General features: G+C 32.8%; 3 protein-coding genes across 3 annotated transcripts in view; 1 reads left to right on the top strand and 2 right to left on the bottom strand.

The window, feature by feature from the left end:
• LOC146527017 (neuronal calcium sensor 2) overlaps positions 1 to 9,691 on the bottom strand; it is a 38,761-nt gene extending 29,070 nt beyond the window's left edge. Inside the window, exon 1 of the mRNA XM_085206831.1 lies at positions 9,546 to 9,691. The gene's annotated coding sequence lies outside the window, so the exon portion shown is untranslated. The remainder of the gene's footprint in view (positions 1 to 9,545) is intronic.
• Positions 1 to 10,130, bottom strand: part of Nca (neurocalcin homolog) — a 47,845-nt gene extending 37,715 nt beyond the window's left edge. The window contains exon 1 of the mRNA XM_085206828.1: positions 9,964 to 10,130. The gene's annotated coding sequence lies outside the window, so the exon portion shown is untranslated. The remainder of the gene's footprint in view (positions 1 to 9,963) is intronic.
• Positions 10,131 to 10,544: 414 nt separating this feature from the next.
• LOC146527015 (DNA damage-binding protein 1-like) lies at positions 10,545 to 25,329 on the top strand. Its single transcript, XM_085205866.1, has 24 exons — positions 10,545 to 10,561; positions 11,020 to 11,181; positions 11,523 to 11,671; positions 11,885 to 12,150; positions 12,365 to 12,464; positions 13,139 to 13,244; positions 13,804 to 13,886; positions 14,190 to 14,343; positions 14,806 to 15,027; positions 15,707 to 15,869; positions 16,063 to 16,171; positions 16,566 to 16,753; positions 17,098 to 17,249; positions 17,659 to 17,830; positions 18,192 to 18,335; positions 19,786 to 19,909; positions 20,653 to 20,860; positions 21,257 to 21,390; positions 21,819 to 21,944; positions 22,362 to 22,511; positions 22,763 to 22,893; positions 23,751 to 23,917; positions 24,515 to 24,741; positions 25,206 to 25,329. The coding sequence occupies exons 2-24, from the start codon at positions 11,121 to 11,123 to the stop codon at positions 25,287 to 25,289; spliced, it is 3,420 nt and encodes a 1,139-aa protein (XP_085061992.1). The 5' UTR covers positions 10,545 to 10,561; positions 11,020 to 11,120; the 3' UTR covers positions 25,290 to 25,329.
• The last annotated feature ends 2,200 nt before the right edge of the window (positions 25,330 to 27,529 follow it).

The following is a 27,529-nucleotide window of genomic DNA, read 5'->3' as shown; positions in this document are numbered from 1 at the left end:
TGTAGTTTCTGAGATTTCGTGATGAGTGAGTGACCTTTCGATTTTATGTATATATATATAGATAGATGAAAGAAATGGAAGATGTTTTTATGTCAACAAAGCAAATCTGTAGGCGTTCCCAAAAAAAATTGAATCTATATACAGTAATTAAATGTTCACCACAATCATGGTACAATCGAAAGTGCGTTTTAAACTATAGTATTGTTTTTATTATTACTTTTATTCTTATATTTTCTCTTATTCTGTATATAAACTATATAGTATAGATACAGAAATAGAGAAATATATAGATATCGAAAGCATTGCGTTTGTTTACCTAATTGTAAGTGTATGGGGAGTCTATGATATATGCAGTACAATTTAGAGCGGGAATTCTAACTGTGCGCATATATTTGCCTAGCATACTAACTACCCTTACTATTATAACAATATCGAAGATATAAATGTACTTTGTATAATATAAGTTAACAAATTACATATCTGTACATTTTAATATTTTTAAAAATATAGTTTTCACATTGCATCCCGCTAGCCTCATTTCTAGATAAATCCCCTTACGAATGAGTATTTCGCCGCAAGGCACTTCATGAATTTCAAATAACTGCATTTCCCTCAGCAGTAAATGGAAATAGAGGCTAATAGAGCATCGTATAATGCTTCTTTTCTGATTTATTCAGTCAGAATAGAAACATTGTAATATATCAAAACAATATTTTTAGGTGAAGCAAGTTCGTTTTGATCTTCAACAGTAAATGAAGAAAAAAAAAATTATATAAAGAATCAGTATTTAGGAACTCTTCTGCTCGTCTTGGCACTAAGTCTATGCGAGCAGAGCCGTGAATTTATTTTTTTATTTATAAATGGAAATTTAAAATTTTAGATTTATTATACCAAAAATAAATACATGACCTTGACTTGGAAATATGTAGAAAGAAAAAGAGAAAAATATTATTACCCAGAAATATCATTAACCGTTGTCATAAACAATCGATCGTTTGCTTCATAAGAACTGGACAGATCCGAAAATCCATAAAAATAATAATTTTTACTACCTACTAGAAACATCTAATAGATGCAATTTCCATATTATAGGTACATAGATGAGGGTAACTAATTCATACATATATGGATATGATAACGATAGTATATTTGAATAATAGACGTATGAGTACGCACCGGTAAGTAATTGCAAGCTCTCATCCATACACACGCCAAACACAAAAGCTCCTCTAACAACTATTATTAATCAACCTATATTCAAATACACTTGATTAACAATAGTATTTACCTAATAAGTGTTTTGTCACCATTATGTTTATTATTATTTGTTACCTGTATTTTTATATTATTTTACAATTATCATGAAAAGTAATATATCTCTAGGAATACGTAGAATAGTATTTATACTTAGGAAAGCAAGTTCCATTTTCAAAAAGAAACAACAAAGACGAGTTAAAATTTAACTAAAAGTATTTTTAAACTTTTTTTTTGTAAATTCTATCAAATTTTAATTATTATCATGAAAAAATATGATGAGCGGTTGACTGTTAAGACGACAGGTTGTGCATTCAATTTGCACTGGATAATATGGAATATTAAATGTTTTCATTTCTTCGCTCGAGGCAAAGTGCAGCGATGAGTTACGCCACTCAACACGCTATGCCTCCAGAATTCGGCCGGAAGTGGGAAATGGATGTGTCTTAATTGACACAGAGTGTATGTTAATACGCTCTCAATTTCGGTTAAATATCTCTAGGTTCCCAGCTATAAAAAACATACTTTAGAAATTTCTTTTGAATTTTTTTTTAAATTTAATCAAACCACATCTATCATCCTATGTATAATAACCTTTCACGCTTTTTGCAAAGGAAATTTGGTAGAGAATATTTTTTATGTTTATTAATTATAGCTTTCGTCACAAGGGGTGTTTTAAGAAATAGGTGTATAATATTAATTGTCTATATATTATATATACAAAAATTTAAACACTTCTAAGTTACATTGTCAAAACATGTCTTATAACTTTGTAATAGATGAATAATTTAGAATCAATTTCATCAATTAGAGATATTCGGCATAAAATTAAGAAAAAAATATTATCCCACTACAGTTTTTAGGTATAACAATGTTATTATAAAGTAGTTATCGGATCCATCTAGGTATTTTTATAAAAGGTTTCATGCGATTCGTGCGACATCTATTGCAGTTAGAACAGCTCTCTTTAAGTATTTTGGGAGCACTGTAACAGGTGGCGCTAGCCGCTCGTATATCAAGAGCTATATTTTTCAGAAAAAAAAACTATCTTCAAAAAACTCATACAGCTTAAAAACTGGATGAATAATAGAAATATAATTTAACAGTGTCCTACAGACTACAGATTCTCAAAGTATTATCGAGTAAAATATTTCTACTTATAAAATAGTAAAAAAAATAGCAGTGTGCTAAAAAACAAAATTACACGCAATCGTTCCTCACGAAATAAAAAAAGACTACGGCAATAATGGATGTTAATTATTATTTTCTACCTAAAAGACATATAGTATAAAATATATTTTTAAAACCAAGAATTGATTATTTTTAAAATTAAACCGATAATTGATGCTAAAACAAAGAAGGGAAGTTAAGTTAGGCTTTTATTTAAGAAAAATATACTATCACATTTTATCCAAATAACGTGGAGAACTTAGACTTCATAGTTTATGACATACCCTGGCTAATAAATCCAGTACACGCTATGACTTTCAATACTGTCCCCCACACTGCAGTATTTTTTATTTCTATTTGTAACTAAGCATTGTCAACATATGTGAGACGTACTATTTATATCATGGAGCGATCGATAAAAATAACTGGTCTTAAAGAGTCATATTTAATTCTCTATACATCGGATCAATTATTAAATGTGTTAAATCTTTTATTATGTATATTCGTTAATAATTTGATATACATATTATACAAATAATAAATAATACAGATATTATGAGACATAATATTTAAAAATTTTGGCTCTAAATTTCAATAATAACGGGTAATTAACATATAGAAGTAGTACTGTCATAAAGTCCACACAACACGAAGTTGCGGGCTCGAAAGCAATCGAAAGAACTTTTATGAAGTTAACTTAAACTAGCGTTTTAAAATCAAAATAGTATTGAATTCTTAAGTCATAAAGGCTGTTTTGAAACAGTAATAGTTATTCTAGTCATTTTTTTTTGTTAATGCCGGCTTGAAAGGAAAGTAAATCAAGTACTACGCTGTTTACGCTGTTTCCAAAGCTCTGTGACCTTTTAGACAAATATTTTAACATTTCAGTTTGAAAAGATCAACAATAATAAAATTCCCGCGGCATAAAGCCATGAAACAATAATACCTACTATTGTATATAAGTGGTTTCATGTTACGTAGTAATGTGATATTTTTTTAGTTACAATTACCTAATATAGTACTTACCTAATTTAAACATTCTAAGCATGAATAACCTATAGAGACACATTTATTTTTCCAATAAATAAAATGGAATAAGTCAATATATTTGAGATAAATTTCTATTTTAAAGAACATTTTGATGACCTGCATTTTTAATACAGTTCCATTAGCTTGGTATGTAACTAGTAATGCACTGGAACCCGGTGAATTTCATCCAGACCAGGAAGTTAGGCGCAGGGTGTGGAGAAAATATTTTAAAGACAAATCTTTCAAATCTTCTAAGTCACCTATGATTATGTCTGGTCTCTAGGATCACATCGTAAACTTAGAATTGCACTAGTTTTGAGAGTTACTGCATGCCACTTGTAGACATTCCGGATCACTTTCGCCTCAGTTTTAAACTCAAAACACTCAAAACACCTAAATAAATCAGCTTCACGTTGTATTCCACACACAGCAGGGTAGGCAAAGGGAAAGGAATGTCTTAACACTAAGACATTCCTTTCCCCACTTCCTGCCGAATTCTGGAGGCATTGCGCGTTGAGCGGCAGACCTCAACGACGCGCTTTGCCTCGACACCAGAGGGAAGAAATAGAAATGTAAACGTAAACAAATACTTCACTTCTTCGAGTGGGGATCGAACCCACAACCGTCGCGTTACACACACTTGCAAATGTTATAAAATATAAAACTGATAAATATCGCGAATGCTACCACTATAAATTTCACGACAAATAAATATCAAACACCTTATTTAAATTTAAAAATAAAAACAAAAAGAAGAGTCGAATTAATTTTTGGCGGCATGTATATTTATATGAATAGGAAATAGAAAATAGAAATAGAAATAGAATACAATACAACAATACAGAAAACCTACTCTTTAAATTACGAACTTTTATATTAATGTATTTGTATATATTAAGAACATCTTAATGATTTTAACCAGAGTTTGTTTATTCGACTTAATATTCTTCTAATTGGTTAATTTTAGATTAAGCTGAAAATTTGTATTTATTTTTGTATACATATCCTATATACATATATATACAAACTCTAAACTCTACGCATAACTTATATATAACTTTCAAACTTTGACCGTCTATTGTCAATGTTGGCGATATTTATCGATGCACAGGCACGTTGTATTATACTACGTGTTCGAGCTACAATATGAATATAGCTTAGCTTATCTTATCACAGTACCTATATGTTTCTTGAGTGGAAAAATGAAGCATTATTATTTATATACGTTTGCCAAATATACGTGTACGAGAACTTTGCATTTGGCACATGGCGGTGTCTGTGCTGTTACGTTAAAAATATTCGGCGTCATAATAGTCATACTAGCTCATCGTCTAAAGAAACTGGCTTAAATCCAAGCTTTACGCACTAGGACCTATTCATATATCTACAGCAACACTAGAATGAAACTGTCAAAGTATTTTCGGAATGCAAAGATGGCCGTTAGGGAATGTGTAGTACGTTCTTCTGTAATATCTTATGTAACTTCAAGTTTAGGAACAGAAGTAATAGATTTAATTTCTTTTCTTTTTAAAATGTGCTTTATATAATTTTATAAGTTCAGAAGAAAAAAATACATCGAGACGAGCGGCAGTTGGGTTGTCATTAACAGGGCGAAATGAATTCTAATAATGAGTATGAAATTTTAGGTTCCTCATTCGGCTACTTTCATTTCCACAAAAGAAAAAAAATGACACATGAAAATAAACAAAACGGAAATATAAAATGTACACTTCATATTTAAATAGCAGAAGACCATTGTCTTATTTATGCATTGTCTAAATTAAAATAATTTATTTACTTCTCTAAATACATTAGACGTCAGACGTCATCCTGACAAGCAGTTAAAAATAATGTTAATATGTTTGTGACAAGAAATATGGGTTCTACTTTAAGAAGACTAAAATGACGTAATAAGATCAGAAATATGTATATTCAATACAAATTATAACTCCTACTTTTTATAAATATATAAAGAATATATACTTTCAATTTATTAAATATTGTGATAGTGTTAAATTTAACATTACAGTAAACACTTTTACTGTAACATTATAAAAATGTGTTTGCCCAGAAAATATTCTTGGTATATGGTTATAATATATAGTTACACTAATATGGAAGCGTAGCGTAGCACAGCGACCCAAACGTGTGACTATAAAAGCGACAGGTTGTGTTTCCACAGGAGGAAATGAAATATTTTTATTTCTCCGCTCTAGTATCAAGGCAAAGCACGGTGTTAATTTTCGCCACTCCACACGCAATGCCTCCAGAATTCCCCCAAAAATGGCGAACGGAATATCTCAACACTGAGCTCCTATCTACCCTGCCGTGAGCGTGGTAGCGCGTGAAACTAAGAAAAAAATAAAACAAAAAAACGTGACAAATGTAATGGCCGACAGACTGATGTCATATACAGTTGCGTATGGTCAAACGTGTGTCACTTGTAATATGACATCACACCCGTGTTTATTTTAAAGTAAGCTAGACTAGGTGGCTTGCATGAAACGTTATTTTTAATGTATGTTATATGTGATCGCTTGGCTCGGCTGCAATGTATCTTGTTGGCATAGCTTACAATGCTGGAGATAATTTCGTTAAGAGATATCAAATATTTTTTTGTATTGGATTCAAATTTTACCAGTTCAACCCCGTAAGCTAACTTTTATGCAACAAATGTTTAGAAAATTATCACGGTTTTCGTCGACTTGGTAGTTATAGGTAATCAAAAATATATATATTTATAATTTAATAAAATATAATTGATATCCACATACAAATTGTTTGGTTACAATGTTGTAGAATTCGGTGAAAAAGAACTATTACACAAATTAAACATGTATGTACAATAAAATAAACAAATATTAAATATAAAAATTATTATTATTTTAAATAAATATTAATCTTGATTATATTTTCAGTTTATCGAAAAATATTAATAACTGTAAGAAATTTGAGATAACGTATATCATAAATGCTATTTATGTGTTTGCAAAATAATAGTAACTTAAACACGATGGTTGTGGATTTGTTTCCCACATTTATTTATTTATAAGTGAGGAATGGGGTGTATGTTCATTTGGTTCCCTCTGCCTACCATGCAAAGTGAGTACAAACAAAAATAGTAACTAAAACCTTACATTAAATTTTACAGCTTCAGCTTCAGCTTACAAAAACTTTTATATACATTTTTAGTACTTCAAATATTAAAAATGTGTCAAGAGAAATGAAGAGTGAATCAGCCTCAGCACATCATAAGGAATATAATGTAAACTTTTCATTTTAATTTCAATATATTCAAATAGCGTAGTTATGTAGAAATTTTATTGTTTAGCAATTAATCCTACTAATATCATAAATGAAAATATTTGTGAGGATAGATGTTTATTCCACTCTCACGCAAAAATTACTGAACGGATTTAGATGAAACTTTTCAGTTATATAGCTTATACAATAACATATAGGCTAAAATTTATGTAAAGATTTTGTTCAATTTGGCTATAAAATAACAATAAGTTTAAACAGGCCAAGACGCGTTCGGATACAACACACCTATCCCCCGATTTACACGGTAGATACGTTCCTGAGAAAAACGTGTAAATCGAAAATTAAAAATTTTCAAGTCAAAACCGTGTAAATCGAAAAGCTTGCAGAAAATTCATAATTTTGCTATTTAACAGTTGTGTTTTTTCAATATTTTTAGGTGTACACCACCAACCAGTTGTTTTAATTCACCATAACTAGACTGTTTAACAAAAGTTTAATAATTAAATTTTATTCATATTAAAATGTTTTTAATTAAACCTTTTTTGTAAACTGCCATCATTTCTCTCCAAAATTTCCCGCATTTTTCCCTCTAAATTTTACTTTAATCACAACCGTTAATTTATAATAATCTAAATTATGCACTTACTTGTAATTTACGAATATGGAAAATTAAATCATTTAGTAGAGTGCGATAAAAACGAATAAAACTTATTTGGAAAACCGTGTAAAAAAAGTACCGTGTAAATCGGGGGATAGGTGTATATATTAAATGCAATATTATTATAGGAAAAAAAAATTAAATTATACAAATTATCATTGTGAGTGATGTAAATGAACGCACAAGTTAGTAAGTCGTTAAGTGTTAATCATAAGTGAAACGAACGACGTACACAAAAAAACTATAGCAATCAAAGAAATGCATAATACATATAAAATTATATAAGATTACTATTTGAGATTATTTTTACACATTATAGAAAGATTCATTAACAGCAACTTTATTTATAATGCAATATGATAAAAACATCGAAAGACAGTTATGTAAAATATTTTTTAAATTTATATCAATAAAAACAAACATATGCATGTATATACTGGACCCTTCTTTTCTATGGAAATTATACCAACAATTAAAGGTGATAAAAGCACGCGACAGACGACGGCCTGTCGTACCAAGTTATCATGTAGAAATAATTTATATAAATAAATAAATATTATTATTTATGCTTTTTTAGCGGCAGAGAGTACCCGGGAACTTAGTTCTGTTCCCCACTTTCTGCCCATTTTTGAAGGCATGGCGTGTTGAGTGGCGGACCAGAGCGAGTTATGAGTGCGAACTGCGAAGAAATGAAAAATATAAAATATTTAATTTTGTCGAGCGATAATGGTTCCTGCAACCTGTCTCTGCGCCCTGAGTGGAATAAATATGTACAACTGACTAAAGTAGTAGTATACTTCAAATATGATAATGGGTATGATAAAAATTCACAAGAAATTTATACATCAAATTACTATATGGATTAAAGAATACAAAAAACAGTCAGAAACTGTCTCACTGTACCACAATACAATACTTAAAGGTTTTGAATATAAAAAATTAATACAGAAATTACTTGCGAATTCTGTCCCAAAAAGGGGGTATAGAAAGATAGAAAGGAATGTTGAGATTTTTCATTTTCTGTCTAAATATAAGGCAAATCAATGCCACCCAATTTCTTTTTTTAATATTTCATCTATAAGTGAAAATATGTATCTTTTTTATTGATATCACTCATTAATTTCTTCAATACATGTATTCATTGCAAAAAATGCAAAAAACTAAAATAAATAAATAAAATAAAAATCAGATTCACACTGTATCCCGCACACAGCAGGATAGGCAGAATGAATGTAGTGCCAAGGCACTCCATTCCACTTTCTTCAACACAATACCATGCCTTGCTGCGACACCAGAGCAATGAAATTAAAACAAAAAATAAATTTAAATAAATATTCCATTTCCTTGACAGTTAATTTCTAACACATACATTGAAGGTGGTATGTGTAAGATAATTTCAAATATAATATAAGTTAAGTAAAGAGAGGAGAATATATTGTGAAGTACGTATTCATGTGCATTAAAGTAAGCAAGTACCAATAATCTGACCAGGAATTAATTTGTATACTCTAGAAGAGAACTAACAAATCATGTTCATGATCAATAAAGAGAGGTGCTTGGACAGTGGAGGTGCGTGATAATGTCAATTTAAAGAAATCCTTTTAACCTACAGTTGGGTGCAAATTCCAGGTATTGTATCTCTCTGTTGGAACAGCCCAAATATGACAATTTTGATAATGTTGATAATTTTTCTTATCAAATTTCATGTCCAGTAAAGAAATTTAATTTTTAATCACTCAACACCATGAAAAACAATAAATTGTACAAGGTAGAAAATCAATAATTTGAACAATTTCAAATTATAAACTTAAGATATTTTTTTCTATTATGCTTTTTATATCTACATATTTGGGAATGGATACAAAAATAACAAATATATATACTAGGTAGTATATATATTTTACAAAATGTGACAAATCTTTCCATGTAATTCTACCCTCATTCCAAATATTTTTTATAGTTGGTATCTTTTAATAATGTAGATTAAATGTATAGTGAGACCACTCATGAATAGATAGATTATTATCTTTCATAATCAATCTATTCACAATTCTTAACTGTATAAACTTACTTGTTCCAAAATTTGAACATAATGGCTTTGCTTACTATTTGGAATAGTTCAAATTATTTTTCAATATAACGGTAATAATGTTAAAAACAAATAGCTTACCTGCTTAAATAGTCCTCCTGAACAGCTCTCCAGCTCCTCTTAATGCTAATTAATCACATTGTTGGGTCTCATAAACAGTCTTGAATTCTTAATAGGTAAATATTACAATTCGCCTTAACTTATATAATATTAATATTTAAATAAAAAATATATTTAAAAATAAAAATGTACAATATAAAGAGAGAATTATATCTAACGATAACAAAAACTATCTTTATAAACAAACACTAACAATTTAACAATAAAACATCCTGACATAATAGGAAATTAGTCGTTATTTTTTAATGGCTTATTTCAGAATGACCAAACTAAAAAAATCTTACGTTTTTTTCTATTTTTTAAACAATAAAGTTATCAGTACTGTAATTAAATAATATTTTGCTTGTAAAATAACGTAACGTATTATTTTATCACCTACATTGCGCAAAACCCATAATTCACTTTTAAATGTTCAGTTATCACTTGTTTTGATGAATTAGGTCTTATCCTAAGTGCCTATCTTTTAATTTAAAATTTAGAATTGACAATTATAAAAATTATCTACAACTGCATTTTGTACAATCCTACGCCATATTTGCAATATATAAAATGTCTATGTCAGTGCTGCCATAGCTAATATAGATATTTACTAAATGTGATAGTAAACTAAACCTAAAAATTTAAATTTTTAAAGAGTTACGGTAACTAGATATTTTTACGTTATTTCTTTTTGAGTATAAATTCTCATTTTATTTTCATAATTGTGAACACTTATACCACCTGTGAAGTAAATTTACGTTACCATACTTGTTCAATTTATTGTCACATAATAGTTAATTTATTTTTTAAAATATTATTAAAGTTTTTTTATGTTTACAATTATAAAAATCCGTGATAAGCCACTAAAAAAATCAGAACTTATATTGTCATCTGTAATTTATAGCACAAAATTAGTCTGTGGTTATTGGTCAATATTCAATAGTCAAGCCAGGGCTTGTTAACGTTACCAATTCACATTTAAATTAAGTTTATTACCGGTAATTCCATATAGATACCTAAGTATTGTTACACTTTGGTAGCGATACTTGGTAACTTAACGGAATAATAACATTATAATATGGTTAATTTTGCGATAATTCTTAACGTTAAATTTAGTGTTACTTCGAAAGTAGCGATAAAAGTAGCGGTATAAATCATCCTTTTATTTTGTTACCTTTATGCGTTAAATTTTATTTTTTATTTTAAAAACAAAGATGGGACGTACGTATTATGGGCTATACTATAATAAGACAAAAAAGTGTATTTCTACAATAAATATTTTTTCATAAAAGTAATTTACGTTAATATTGAAAATAGAAAATTAATAATACCGAATGATACTGTGGATATCAAGTTAACGGTAATATTATCTAAATATAAAGGTAAATATTGTAGCGCTACTTTTCTAGTATCGATACCCGGAGTAACGACACCAACTTTTAAACGTTATTTCAAGCCCTGGCGCTGAGCCGACAGCCGCTTTCAATGTTATATTATGAGAAAAGGAAATAAATAAAAAGTTTTTTTTAGTAAATAGTTTACAATATCTAAGTCATCATGGCTTATCATTACGTTGTAACTGCACAGAAACCAACAGCGGTTACAGCATGTATTACAGGTAGTTTCAGAGGTTAAACCTAATAGTATATAATCAAAGCTATTTTGAGCCAATAAGATTATTTTTGTTATTGATATTCATATATAGCATTAAATATTCTTCTCAATCTTTTGTGTCTTAATGTATTTAATGCATTTAGGAATTTTTAGACTTGTTATAATCATAAATGTGCAGTTTACATTTTCGATTTGCGAGTTTACATTTTCGCTTAAAAGAGATCGAACATTACATTTGCTGAAACGGAAATTAATTATTTACTATTAATGAAGAAGACCCTTAAAAAGTATTAAGAAAACATATAAAATTGTACCATATTTGCTACAAAGAATGTACTTTTCTAGGAAATTTCACATCACCCACGGATTTAAATTTGCTCGTGGCGAAGGTCTCTCGATTAGAGATGTACCTTGTCACTCCAGAAGGACTGAGGCCAATGAAAGAAGTTGGTTTATATGGCAAAGTAGCTAAGATGAAACTATTTAGACCTCCGGTAAGTGGTCTTGCATATTAATATAACTTCAGTTAAATTACTTTAATAAATGTGCAGTAAACATTAAGTTATGATAATTATTTAAAAAACTACATGTATAGCCAATTATTTAGAAAAAATTGGGTAAACATACCATATATCCTTAGTTTTCAGTTATAGTAACAATAATAAAAAACAGAATCGGCAATAAATTATAAAACATATTTTTTACAGTATGAAAATAAAGATCTAGTATTCATATTAACTGCCAGATATAATGCAATGATATTAGAATGGAGGACAGGTGCCAATGGTGAATTGGAAATAGTTACCAGAGCTCATGGAAATATTTCTGATAGAATTGGGAAACCATCCGAGAATGGAATTCTTGCAGTCGTTGACCCACAGGCTCGAGTGATTGGTTTGAGGCTATATGATGGTTTGTTTAAAATAATACCCTTAGATAAGGATTCTACTGAGCTAAAAGCTGCTAGTTTAAGGTTAGTGAATCAAATAGTTTCTATATTGTTTAAACTGATGTTAATATAAAGCTATAGTGGCGTAAAATTAAACAGCCATGCTATAAATAAGCCATGCATATATAAATTTTTATATCAATTTGCTTTTGCATACATTATATGACATAGGATTGACATACATTATATGGGTCACATTTGAATAAACATGATTGTTCTTTAATTTCTTTGTTTTCAGATTGGAAGAATTAAATGTATATGATTTAGAATTCTTGTATGGTTGTTCTAATCCTACTTTAATATTAATTCATCAAGATCTCAATGGAAGGCATATAAAGGTGATATATTATTACTAAATTTTTATTACTTTCAAATATTTGGTGGGTCCATGAGGATTGAGTGTCTAAATTTTTAAATAAGTGTCATTGATTTATGTGGAATAAACACCAAGATTTTCTTAAAGGTCCATAAAGCTTTTTAATTATATAATTGTTTTCAAAGAATCTAAATTTTATTTTATTTTTACTGTCAGTAAGAACTGATTCTTAATTTATGGCATTCTGAGCAATCCAGTTGAGCACTAACCACTGCTAACTTCTTGCAGTCAAGAATATAATGCCAAATTAATAAATACTCTTCTTCCTCTAATCTTAGAAAAAAAAATCAGCTTCACGGTGTATCCTGCTCAGAGCAGGGTAGGCAGAGTGTTAAAACACTCCGTTCCCCACTTTCTGCCGAATTATGGAGGCATTACGTGTTCAATGGCAGAACTCAACGCCGTGCTTTGCCTCGACACCAGAGCAAAGAAATAGAAATATAAACAGAAATAAATATGTCATTTCCTCGGGGGGGATGGAACCCACAACCATCGCGTTACAGTCACATCCTTGTGCCGCTGCGCCACAACTCTAATCTTATGCTCATGCTGTTTTTATTAATTTATGCTGTTTTTACTTATATAAATGAGAATCGCATCTCAATATCAATCATCTTCATACATATATTTTTCCAGACTCATGAAATAAATTTAAGGGATAAAGAATTTACAAAAGTGCCATGGAAACAAGATAATGTTGAAACTGAAGCTTCCATACTAATACCAGTGCCGAGTCCACTAGGTATATTCACTATATATTACAATGTATTTTAAATAGGTATTTTTAAATTTTCTTGACTGAAATGATATCTCTTTGGAGCTAAATCCTTACATGTTAAGTGAAAAAGTAAAGAGTAAAATTAAAAATTAAATCAGCTTCACACTGTATCCCACATAAAGTAGCATAGGCAGAAGAGAGAACCAAGTGTTAAATCACTCCGTTCCTCCCTTTCTGCCGAATTTTGGAGGCATTGTGTATTGAGTGGGAGAGCTCAGTGCTATGCTTTGCCATATTGAGTGACATGTGCTTATTATAAACATGAGGCCATTGTGGTGCAGCAGGATCAAGTCCATTTGTAAATGCAATGGTGGTGGTTTCCATTTCAACTTAAAGTATGATTTTTTATTTTCATGTTCTGATAGACAAGCTGCGGTGTTGAATTATGACTTAGGCCTCTCCAAATGCATTATGTTAAAAAATTTACACTGAAAGTGGAAAATAGTGTTTTAACATTATGTATCCTCTTTGTACTCTGTGAGAAAAAAAAGGAAAGGAAATTTTTTAATATATTTTTTTTTAGGTGGTGCAATTGTCATAGGACAAGAGTCAATAGTATACCATGATGGGCAAAGTTATGTGGCAGTGGCACCTCCCCAGATAAAGGTAATTTAATTATATTGTCTTTTTTTTATATAATCAAAACCAATTTTATAATTTTTTAGTGTTCAATAAAAAATACTTTTTTAAGAAAGTTTCGAGTTCAAGCTTTTTGTTCACTTCTTACAAAGTGAACAAAAAGCTGTTTTGAGACGCAGATTGAAATGTCATTGCAGTAAATTTTTGTAATTTTCTTTAAAATAAAATCATGTCTACGATAACAAAACAATATTATGAATGCTCTCATCATTTCTCATATTAAAAAAGAAATAACAGACTGAGGGTTCCTTATATTTTTATTTATTTCAGTTAACCCCAATAAACTGTTACTGTCGAGTAGACAGCCGTGGCCTGAGGTACTTACTAGGTGATACAGCAGGGAGATTGTTCATGCTACTCCTGGAACTGCAAGAGAAGATGGATGGTACGCAGTCTGTGAAGGATTTGAAAGTAGAACTTTTAGGTTTGTATAGTTTACTTTTAATAACATTATTTGTTGTCTTGGACTTGGGACTTGGGAAGCTAATGTGAGGACACTCTGCTGCCATAAAATCCATCATCTTCTGGGGACATAAAGTTGCGAAATTCAACACCAAGACACGCTGTGCCTCGTTACCTGAGCAAAATGAAAATATTAAAGATTAAAATTCCTCGAGTGGGAATCGAACCTACAACCTGTAACATTGTGCCCTTGCCCAATGACTGCCCTCAATTTTTTTATAACAGTTTAGATATAGGATTATTTTTTTTGAAAAAAAATTTTTCATCATTTTAAAAATTCATCATCATCATTTTTGGGAATTTGTATTTTAAATTGTCTTAGGCTTTTATAGTGTAGTTAAAACTGTGGTTTCATTTAAAAAGGTGGTGACAAAAACACTGTATGTATAGGTAAATACTATACTTAGTCTTGTTCATTTCCCAGGTGACATCCCAATACCAGAATGTATGACGTACCTGGACAACGGTGTGGTGTTTATAGGGTCTCGCTTAGGGGACTCTGCCCTCGTCAGGCTTTCGGCTAACCGGGACGAGTCCTGTCTGTACGTCCAACCCATGGAGAGCTTCACCAGCCTGGCGCCCATTGTGGACATGTGTGTGGTGGATTTGGAGAGACAAGGGCAGAATCAGTTGATTACTTGTTCTGGTGAGTGGATTGATATTGTTTTGTCTCTATATACAGTGGAGTAGCGAGCTTAACTCGCGCCAGGGACAAAATACTTCCTCAGCGCCACCCAGATACATCCATTTAATTTTATTAAAAAATCACAAGCACAGACCCAAAAGTTGATAGTTGTCGCTTTACCAATTCATTAAGAATTTGGTTCTTTTTCAAAAAAAAGCACAATTCCAAAATATCTACTGAAAGAATGAGAATCGCTGAAAATATATGGCATAGGATAGACATTGTTGATCCGTCTTCCGTGTTACATTGTATTAATTGTGTTATATTAACATAAGAAATTGTGGGGTATTGACTGACTGTAAATGCAATGATTGTAATCAGTTCAAATTTCACTTAGAGAAATGATTATTATATTTAAATTATTTACACTTTTCATTTCCTTCTGTTACTGGATTTTCATTTGGAATCCTTTGAAAAGAGGAACTGTTGAGTTAGTAGTAGTTTTTTTTATATGTTCATTCGACGATTCAAAAGTGCTTATAATAATCTATTTGAATTATTTAGTTTCTAAAGAGGCTAAAAGAATAGAAGAGAGAAATATGAAAAACACATTCTGTCTTGATTGAAAGCAATGAAAAGAGATACAGAGTATTCTAAAGTCTCCCCTATGGATTAAACTAATTATTTCCACCCTCACTAGGTGCATTTAAGATGGGTTCCCTGCGTATAATCCGCAACGGCATTGGCATCCAGGAGCAGGCCTCCATCGACTTGCCCGGCATCAAGGGCATGTGGGCGCTCATGCTGGCGCCCCAAGACAACCACCACGACACCCTCGTGCTCTCCTTTGTGGGGCAGACCAGGTCACACACATGCATACCTAAAATATGTTTTGTCATAACATGAACTAATTATTATAAAGAAATTAATTATTACTAAATTAAGTACTTTTGGGTACTAAAATACACTTTTTGCTTGTTTGGTTAAATAATGTAATGCTATACCTGAATTAAGTGTTAATTATAATAAATCTGTTATATTGTATGTTATTAACAGAGTGTTAACTTTAAATGGCGAAGAAGTGGAAGAGACCGAAATCAAAGGCTTTGTGTCAGATCGACAGACATTCTTCACTGGGAATGTCTGTCATGATCAACTTATACAAGTAAGTTTTTAAACATAATAAATTTTCAATAATTAGAAAAATGTATTTTTTTGTAGTGCGATTATAAACGCGAGTTCGACTTCCAATTAAGGAAATTAAATATTGAATATTTTCATTGGCTCGTGGTGCAGGGGCACAAAGTGTTAATGCAAAATCGACTGGTTGTAGGTTCGATCACCCTCGAGAAAATTAAATATTTATTTAAGAGGAAAGAACTATGACGGAAGAAAATATTTTGCTACATTGTTCTGTTTAAATATTTATCTAGTGATTTTATTAAAATACAAGTAAAATGCGCGAGCGGAGTGGGCACAATAGTTCAGATAAGCGGTCGTTCGGTTAACCAACATACGAATAAACGGTACTGAAATTATTGTCTTTTTCGCTTCTTAAGGTAACAGACGAGGGCATCCGTCTCATCTCCCGCGGCTCGGGCGGCGCGTGGGGCCTGTCGGCGCAGTGGTCGGTGGGTGGCGCGCGCGGCTTGTCGGTGGTGGCGTGTTCGGCCACGCGCGCGGTGGCGGCGGCCGGCCCGCGCCTCTATCTGCTTGCCGTCGGGGACAGGGAGCTCACCTTGATCAAGTAAGTGTTCGTGCTCGAACGTCTCCTGTCATCTATCGGGGCTCAATAGCAGCAGTCTTGGCGCCGGCCACAAAGATGTGACTACGAAAGCGACATATTGTGGATTCAATTCCCACTAGAGGATATAAAACATTTATGTTATCATTTACACGCTCTGGCGTCGAAACAGCGCTGCGTTGAATTCTGCCACGATACGAAATGGGTCCAGAATTCTGCTGAAAGAGAGAAATGTAAGTGTCTTAACACTAGGTTCCCAGTTTTGCTCTGCCCATCCTACTATAATATGCAGGATACAGCATGAAGCTAAGAACAAAAAAGTTAATAATTACTTATTTATGGTTTAGATCAGTCTGCATGGAGGAGGAAGTGGCGTGTCTAGACTTAGGCCCGGGAGGGGAGTCAGCTCTGCTCGGCGTGGGTCTGTGGACGGACATTAGTGTGCGAGTGCTGAGACTGCCCTCGCTGGAGCCCTTACACACGGAGAGACTATCTGGCGGTATATCATATATTTCTCTTGTATTATTGTTTTTTTAGAGTTCAGCTGCCTGCTATGTGCAGGATAGACAGAGGGAACCTGGAAACATAGTATTAATACACTCCGTCATTTTCTGTCCAATTCTGGAGGTATTGCGTTTTGAGTGGCTTAATTCAAACGCTTGCCTTAATACCAGGACGAAGAAATGAAAATAGTGAAAAAAAATCATTCCCTTAAGTTCAACCTGTCGCGTTTACAGTCACACGATAGTGCAATCCAATTCGGCGGAAAATGTAGAACTAGTAGTTTTAACACTAGATTCCCTCTGTCCACCCTTCTAAGTACGGGATCCAGCGTTAAGCTAAAAAAAGTATAAAAGTAAATGTTATTATGCAGAATAATCATCAACATTATTAAACCTATATTCCAGAGATAATCCCTCGTTCCCTCCTGATCTGCGTGTTAGAGGGTGTTTGCTACTTGCTGTGTGCTCTCGGAGACGGTTCCATGTTCTACTTCACCGTGGACCAAGAGACGGGTGTTCTGGCTAATAAGAAAAAAGTCACGCTGGGCACACAGCCCACTGTGTTGAGGAGTTTTAGGTAAATTATACTATATTATTATACGTATACATAGATTGTAAACGCGACGGTTGTAGTTTTGATTCCCACCGGAGGAAATGAAATACTACATATTTACATTTACTCGCTCCGGTAACGAGACAAAGCGGGGCGTTGAGTTCCGCCACTCAAAACGCTATGCCTCCAGAATGCGGCGAAAATTGAGGAACGGAAGTATCTTAATAAGAATGGAGTGTTTTAAACTAGTGTCCTTTACCTTTCTGAAAGTTGAACACAAAATCAAGGTTCAAGAGTGATCCAGCAACAACGCAGCTTTCACATGTAACACTATAATTCCAATACTTGATTTCTTTTTTGTTTTGACTCTCTTTTGTTTTAACAGATCTCTATCAACAACAAATATATTCGCGTGTTCAGATCGGCCCACAGTGATCTTCTCGTCCAATCATAAGCTTGTGTTCTCTAATGTCAACCTCAAGGAAGTTACGCATATGTGTTCGTTGAATGCTTCGGCTTACCCTGACAGGTGGGATACTCTTTTTTTACTTTGAATTGTCAGAATTTGAATTGTCGAGTTCGGCGAGAATAATCGAGAGGGAATCGATCCCACTAGAGCCTCTTCATGACTATATATTTGTTTACCATCTCTAGTGGGTATTATTTTCATTAAATCTCTATGGAGAAGATAAAAATTGGGCGGTGCGTATAGAATGACGTGTCTTAATATTAGGTTCCCGTTTACCCTGCCTTATGCTGAAGCGTGAAGCTGACATATGGTACAAAACATTTTGAAAAGGATGTTTTAATACTAGGCTAGGTTTTAATACTATGATGTCTGCCTGTATATTTATCTTAATGTAAACGCTACAATATCATCGAGTTGTCACCGTCCTGAAGTTAGAGCACTTTTGAACTATAGCACATTGTTCATTCAAGACTAAAAAGAAATAACGAACGGAATGCAAGATTAGTGTAAATGGTATGATATTAGAACAAGTTCAGTAGAGATGAAAAATATGAAATGGATACGTAAAAGCGTATTGCTTCCCTTTAACATGGTTAATTGTGCCTTAACTGCATTGAGAAGATGACGAAATGTCAGAACATGGGCACATTTAGCCGTTTACAATGCATTATTGGTGTCGACGCGAAACAGTGGTATTGCAGAAAAAAAATGAAAGAAAGATAAATACCGTGGAGATGCGATCTCTTCGTAGGATATGCCAAGTTAGCTTACCTATTCGAATCCGTAATCATACTCAGGATAGCAGGTACTAGCGAGGATGTCAAGATGAGAATGAAGAACAACGTGCTCAGATGGTTTGGGCACGTCAAAAAAAGATTTATGAAGGAAACTTGAGCGATAAGAGAGGTAGGGTCAATTGACCTTCGAAAATACAGTATCAAAGATACTAATGGAAGGTAACGGTATATGAAAGGTAACACGTAAAAGCTTGAGGACTCCTCGGAGGGCATGTATGAAGAGGTTGATGACAGTGGACGAGCCGAAAGGGGTATATAGAGACCGTAGCGTTGGGCGGTCCGTTCCCTCTGACTACCCCATTAGGGATTTATCCCTAGTTATCCCTATCCCTAGAAACCTTTAAAAATAACACACAATCCAATCGATTGTGTGTTATTTTTTAACGCCCAATATTAATAATGTATCTCCTATCTCCAGTTAACGTCTATCTCGTACTGTCCGACATATCTATCCAATCACTAACCTGCATGCCTACCTCCATCTCTGTCTATTTCAATCTATGGTAGCAATTTTTGGATTAGGATTGGTTATTAACATTGGGCGTAAATGTGTATGAATTTTATAATCTATTTGTTTCCGTAATAAAAATAAATAAATTATTTAATTAATAAGAAAATTCCCGATCAGCGCAGCCATTTACCGCTAACATCAGGGCAGCCACGACTCGTCGTCCACTCTGTATTTATATTTAATCTTTTTATATATTTTTTAGCTTAGCTTTGGCAACGGACAGTACTGTGACAATAGGAACAATAGATGAAATACAGAAATTACACATTCGCACTGTGCCACTTGGTGAAACGCCTCGACGCATTGCATATCAAGAGGCTTCACAGGTATGTCGAGATTGTATGGGTTTTCCTTTTTTTTATTGTATTTAGGAAAATTCTGGTTTCGGAATTGAAGAAACAGAAATGTTAGTAGAATCATTATATTGGATGTTTAATATGATGATGATATTCAGAATCCTTGGATTAAGGAAACACATATAAATATGTGAAACGTTTTAAAAATAGAAATGTGAAAATGTATTTTTAATGTGATCAAAGTTCTGCACTAATTAGTTCTTGAGTATTTTTTTACCACAATTTTAATCTTGTTAGATGTTCTGAAAATCATACATATATTTTTTTCTATTCCATAATAAGTTATTAACACTCAACCATTGTATTACTTTCAAGACAGCATTGTAACAATGTCGATACGTTTTGTGATCTTTTCATTTTAAAAATTAATTGTATTCAGCAAACAATACTATCTCATGGTTCTTTTCAATTAGATATGGTAAATAATTTATATGTATTAAAAAGAGAAAAGGACCGAGAATAGCCCCTGTGAGATCTCCATGCTGATACTTACCCAGGATTTCGTTTACATTAGCCCTTAGAACTCTGTCAGCTAAATAGGAGGTCAGAAAATTGAGGGAACATCGTCTAATGAGTGCTGCACTCAATCAAATGCTTGAGACAGGTCACACAACATACTAAGTGATTATGGTTGTAATCCTAGTTTTAACAAAAAAATTGGTTCTTTTCTTTGGATCTGAATAAATTAAATTCACATAACGCACTCATTGCAGACATTCGGCGTAATAACGATGCGCGTGGACAAGCTGGAGTGGTCCAACAGCAGCGCAGGCGGCGACACGGTGTGCGTGCGCTCGTCCGCCTCCACCGCCGCCGCCACCACCAGTGGCGCGCCGCCTGCGCCCGTCGCCAAACACGCGCCCGTCCACGCCGACGTCGAGGTGCACAACCTGCTCGTCATCGACCAGCACACCTTCGAAGGTGACCACCCTCCTTGTGTTGTGTACTCACTCACTCATATATAGAAGAGCAGAGCGAGCTGGAGTGGTGTCCACTACCTGCTCATCATCGATCAACCTTCGAATTTCCGTGGACAAGCTAGAGTGGTGTAGCAATGAGTGGACACGCGCCTGCCTATATTGACGTGGAAGTTCACCTACTTAGTAGGAAAGTATAAATACTAGTAGGAGTTATTAAATTAGGGTAATTATATTAAGGTAAATTGTATAGTGAAGTGTTAGATCTCATACTTTTTCCATTGATACAAAAAAGACGCTAATATGAATAAGACTCATAAGATACGAAAAATTGTATGTCTAACTAACTCTCAACGAAATTTAAATAAAACAAAGTAACGTTTACATGTACATTGCGCAGTGCTCCACGCGCACCAGCTGCAGAGCAATGAGCTCGCGATGTCGCTGGTGTCGTGCAAGCTGGCGGATGACCCCAACCACTACTACGCCGTCGGCACCGCGTTGCTCAACCCAGAGGAGTCTGAGCCCAAACAGGTACATACACACACATAACGACGATACTTACACATAAAGACACACACACTGAGTAATTGAGAAACAAAATCTTCAAACACCCAAATTTAAAGTTTAAACCGCACCATTTCAAGAATGTACTCTGAAACAACTGTAAAAGATACTGAAGAGCAAAGAAGTCGTAACTGACACGCATTTACTCGTATTGTCTGTGTATTATGTCCGTCGAGGCGCAGTGGAACATACATCTGACTGAACGTAGCGGATGTGGGCTCGATTCTATTCTTGAAAATGTTTAATTACGTTTTCAATTTCATTTCACAGACATTTAAAAACCCAAAATTATAAGTAATATTTGTCTTAATTATAAAAATAGGGTTTTTTGTATACTTAACAATAACGAACCTCAAACTTTCGATAAAAATAAAAATATTTTCTTCTATCAACAGGGCAGAATTCTCATCTTCCACTGGAACGAGTACAAACTGACGCAAGTAGCTGAAAAAGAGATCAGAGGCGGTTGTTTCTCCCTCGTAGAGTTCAATGGGAAACTACTAGCGTCTATTAATAGTACAGTGAGTGTATAATGCTTTAATAGTTTTAATTTCTGAGCAGTTGTTGAATTGTGTTATTTAAATCTAGAAGTAGTTTTGTTTTTAACCTGTCTGTAATACATGAAGAAATTATTTAAATTAACCATTACTTAGAGGCCTGTCGTCGCGCTCTGGTTAAGGCGCGGCGTTGAGTTCCGCCACACGCCCAACACGCATTGCCTCCAGAACTCGAGGAACAGTGGGGAACATAGAGTATCCTAACACTAGGTTTCTAATTTCCTACCTACCCTGTCATGTACTAGATATAGCGTAAAACAGGGATAGAAATCAGAAATATTAGATCTTAGGGCCTAATGAAAATCTATCTGGTTCTCATTAGTTTTAGTATATATTACATAATTATATATATATATCTAGCTTTAATATTTTATATTACAGGTAAGACTGTTCGAGTGGACATCCGAAAAGGAACTTCGTCTGGAATGCAGTCATTTTAACAATATTGTAGCATTATATCTCAAAGTCAAGGGTGATTTCATAATTGTAGGAGATCTCATGCGATCGATGTCTTTATTGCAATATAAACAGGTATTTCATTTATTATATTTGAACTTTCTACTTTGTTAACATTTCCTAAGTGACTTTTAAATGTACTCCATACTTTTTACTTTGCGTCTAACACATATGGATAATGAAATAGAAACTGTATAAAAAAAATAACTGTCATCGTCTTCATTTTTATTTTATTAATTGAAATTCTATGACAGAAATTTTATTTTATTAGGTAATTTTAAAATTTTTGTATAACGTTATTTATTATTAATTAATTTATTTAACAGATGGAGGGTAGTTTCGAAGAGATCGCCAGAGATTATAGCCCCAACTGGATGACGGCTTTAGAAATATTAGACGATGATACTTTCCTCGGCGCTGAGAACAGCTTGAATCTCTTTGTGTGTCAGAAAGATAGGTACACGAGTACAGTAGTATAGAATTTAAAAAAAATAAAAAATAAAAAATTTAAATTTTTTAGTATATATAAGAAAAAAATAGCTGAATTTAAAATCGGTATAATGCTACAACAACCTTACTACAATATCAACTAATTTACTAAGCCTGTTTGTTTTACTTGGCACTGACTTTAAAATTATGAAATCTTTTTAAAATTATTTTTTACTTTTTAGTTCGTTGTTGAAATTGGTTTTCTTTTTGTTGAAAATTAATTTATCTGAGATCTCAAAGTCACATTCAAAATTAGAGCCTTAAATACACTGTGATATGTTTTTTCCTACTAACATTCTAACTTTTGTACAATGAGAAATTATTTCATTTGAAGCCGCTATACTCTTTTGTACCATCACACCTCCTGCCACCACAGTAGCACCTAGATGAAAGTTCTGCATAAATTCTTAACGCGCACTTCCAAACTGGAATGGATTTCTTCTGGAAATGTTGCTTTGAATATAAGAGCTGTTAAATATATATTTAGGATATAAAGCCACACTAAAGCCGACAATCTTCGATCAATTATACACTAGATGAAGATATATAAGGTTGGATTTTATTGAAATAATCTTATGTCGTAAGTCTGTGTGTAATAATAATAATAATGTAATAGTAATAATATACTGAATTGATGTTTATATTAACTGGTGCCATATATTTAAGCCATATTTGTATGCAATCCTTTATCTAGTGTATAATTGATCGAAGCCGACAATGTATCCCGCCAACTCCTTAGATGTCCTTAGATCCGCCTACCATGATCCTTAAAAAGTCACCCTAGATCAAAGCCACAAGTAATTTAATAACATAAAACGTATTCAGTGCGGCGACCACGGATGAGGAGCGTCAGCAAATGGGCTACATGGGGCAGTTCCACCTCGGCGACATGGTCAACGTGATGCGGCGCGGCACGCTCGTGTCGCAGCTGGCCGACACCGCCGCGCCCGTCTCGCGCCCCGTGCTGCTCGCCACCGTCACCGGCGCCATCTGTGAGTGCACGCACACACATACACACACGCACACATACACACACACTCACACATACACACACACTCACACACACACACACACATACACACACACACGTAAACCCATAAATACTCATGTGCATTTATATTTTATACATACACAAATACCCACAGGCTCACACTCGAACTTAAATATTGGCACGTTTTACCACCTCTTAAAATATACTGCATATTTTCACTAAAAAAAAATAATTCATATTTGCTAATAGGAAATACAATTATGTAGAATAAAAAAAACAATATTACATACTTCCGTCGTGGTGCAGTGGCATAGGCGTGTGACGGATAAAACGTGAAACTGAAAAAAAAACTTACATGCTTGTTAAGAAATTATAACAAGCAGCTTCAACAACACAAATAAGTACTTGTACGTTTTTTTTTAAATATTTTACTATCCTTAGTGTAAACTAAGAATGTAAAAAATAAAACTAAAATCCCAAATTATTTTTTATCTCTTCATAAATATTATTTGCAAGATAATAGAATTTAAAAATTGAAAAACTACAGATACTACACACAAATTTCAATAAAGAACCTACTCATTTCCAACCTTGGCAGGTCTAGTAGTCCAATTACCACAAGAGCTGTACGAGTTCCTCCACCAATTAGAGGAACGTCTGAACCACACCATCAAGTCGGTGGGTAAAATACCGCACGCGTTCTGGCGCTCCTTCAACACAGACATCAAGACGGAGCCCACTGAGGGATTCATCGATGGGGACCTCATTGAGAGCTTCCTGGATCTGTCGAGAGAGAAGCAACAGGAGACTGTGCATAAATTACAGGTAAATATGTACACAGGCACACCCGGTAGAACAACCCTTTATACCTTCCTGTCTTATAATTCATATAGTCTTTTAGTGATAGTCTTCTCTTCCTCAAAATCTGAAAAAAGATTTTCTGTCTGTCCTGTTTACTTTTTTAAATAAAGTTAAAAGTACATGTAATCTGTATGTATCAAATTTTTTGGGCTTTGTTTTTTTTAAATGCAATAAATAATTTCAATATCGTGCCCAGATTGTCCGGTTTTTTCGACTTGACTAAAATGCTGTTGATTTAGAACGGTCTCGAATAATGCGATTTCAATATTCTTTTTAATCTAATTTCCTGTGAAGGAAGTTCCTACGAAACCGTGCAGCAGTGGAGAGTGATAACTTACCGTCAGGAGATCCGTACCCGAGGTTGCCTTGTTTTGTTATAAAAAATACATATATTTAATGTTATTTAATGAATGTATTTGTATATTTAGATCGACGACGGCGGCGACATGATGCGCGATGCAACAGTGGACGATATCATCAAAATTGTGGAAGACCTCACGAGGATACACTAATGTTACATTTTGAATTAATAAACATCTTGTGTCATATGTATTTCTTTTTTTATTCTTTTTTTATATTTGTATGTATTTACTTCATATAAATTTAAATGTTGTAGTAGTTGGGTAATTAGTAAGTGTTAAATTTTATATCCAAGGGTTGGATTATGCTTAAAGAATGTTTATATTTCTTCAACAATTTCGGTGTTATGTGTGTCTTCACTTATGTTTACATATACTCATATAAAACAACATAACGCAACCCAGCTTCACCCTTTATCCCTAGCGGCGTAGTTAGAGAGAACAGAGCACCAACCGCTACGGTCCAAAATTGCTGGCAGCAATCCCTAAATTGACCCCTTGCTTGCTCGCAGAGCCTTGCCAACCTTTATGAGGGATGCAACGATCCATCCGCCATGTGCACCGCCACCCAACACGCCATGTCTGGAACGGCAGGAGGTGGAGGACGGAGCTACAAGTATACTTATATGTAAACATTATTGACGGCCATCGTGGCGCAGGAGTATAAATGTGAGCCTGTAAAAAAGTGTGGGTTTAATTCTCACTCAGTTGAATGAATGTGACAATGATAAGAAGTCACCCACCACTCCTCTCCCTAAAATCTGCTGCCCTAGAACCCTAGCCTATTGAAATATCTATCCGCCACTGATTTCTGCTATTTTTTACTAACTTTAAGAATTAAATGAAATTTTCATCAAATCAAAAAAGGAAAGATAAATTAATTAAATAAAAAAATCACTAAGTATATTCCCATCATTTAATAAACAAGGCAATAATCACAGGTTGCTTTAACAACAAACAATCACTTGAGACTGACATACAAAAAAAATATGAAATTGAAAATGGTGAAATTTTACAATTAATTGAATAAAATAATACTTAAATGAGTATTATTAAAATTGTGTGAAAATTTATACAAGCTTTTTAATAATAATCATTATTATAAATAATGGTTATTATACTTCTACAGAACAATAATGTGATACAGATAAGAAAATACAAACTTTTTAGGCCCTGCCTTAATTAAAAAATACATGTGATTTTAGGACAATAAAATACTTCTAATAATTAAATATGCATGAAAAGCTATAAATATACACTGTAACAATCAAAAACCCTTCTACTATTAGGTCCATTAATAAAAACATTAAAAAGAAAATACATTATCTTTTATTAAAAAAAAATACTATTTAGAATTTGGCTACGATGAAATTACTAAAAATAAAAATTACAATGGAACTACATATTAAATGTAAAAAATTACATACTAATTATGATTCATTTTGCATTCTTCTAATACCTATTTCTTTTGCTACTTCTTCCACTGGCTTGTTTTTATCAATAATTCCAGCACACATTTCAAGTGCAATGTCAAGTGATGCTGGATATTTATTAGTATCTATTATATCTTCTTGGTGGTCGTCAAGATGAATCCAATTGTAATAAATTGATAAAATAAGAATGAAAAATATATAAATTGTTATATATTTAATAAACAAAAGTGTTATATTGTTAACTTAAGTTAAATATTTTCCCGGTCTAAACTGCTTCACGAAAACCATCACCTTCCTACTAACATTAAAAACTACGATAGCAACGCTATCGTGAACTTCAAGTAAGTCTCAAGTCTTCTCTTTACCATTTTGTGTGTAATTAAATCTAAATAGTTTCTCGTAAAGAGAATCCGCGAGAGGTGAAATGTAAACTTTCTTAAAATCCTCCATGGTCTACTTTAACTTTATTTTAATTATAATAAAATAATGATATACTATTTGATTTAAATAATGCTGTTTTAAGTTCAGCCTAAATCAACGTTAATATGAAGATTGAAGTAAAATGAAGATATTTGTTTTCTTAGTCAAAAATTATACTTCAAGTTCAAATCTGCAATACAACTTGATAAATACAATTTTCAAGTGTCACCGTAGATTTACACAGGTTATATTTGTCATCTTTAGCGTACCTCAACTCAATGATATTTTAATCACAAATTAAGAAACGAATATAATTATGATGCCAATAATGAGGAACTAAAAAAAATCGCCATTGTATTTCTTATTCAATAATTCTATAGAATTTGAATATAAATTAAATAAGTTTATTAAATATTATGTAGTAGAAAGCAATTCGATAAAGAAATAATATATAATGTATAACATAATCTTTTTAAAATATTTTTGAAAATTAAAAATTCTATTTTATAAATAGATACACTCAAATTGTTTATAATTTAC

The sequence above is a fragment of the Heliconius melpomene genome, chromosome 21 (assembly GCF_056956725.1).
Source record: "Heliconius melpomene rosina isolate 202511_hmr_F chromosome 21, ASM5695672v1, whole genome shotgun sequence".
In the NCBI taxonomy this organism is placed as follows: Eukaryota; Metazoa; Arthropoda; class Insecta; order Lepidoptera; family Nymphalidae; genus Heliconius; species Heliconius melpomene.
The sequence above is the reverse complement of the archived record's forward strand: the minus strand, read 5'-3'. Positions and strand labels throughout refer to the sequence as shown.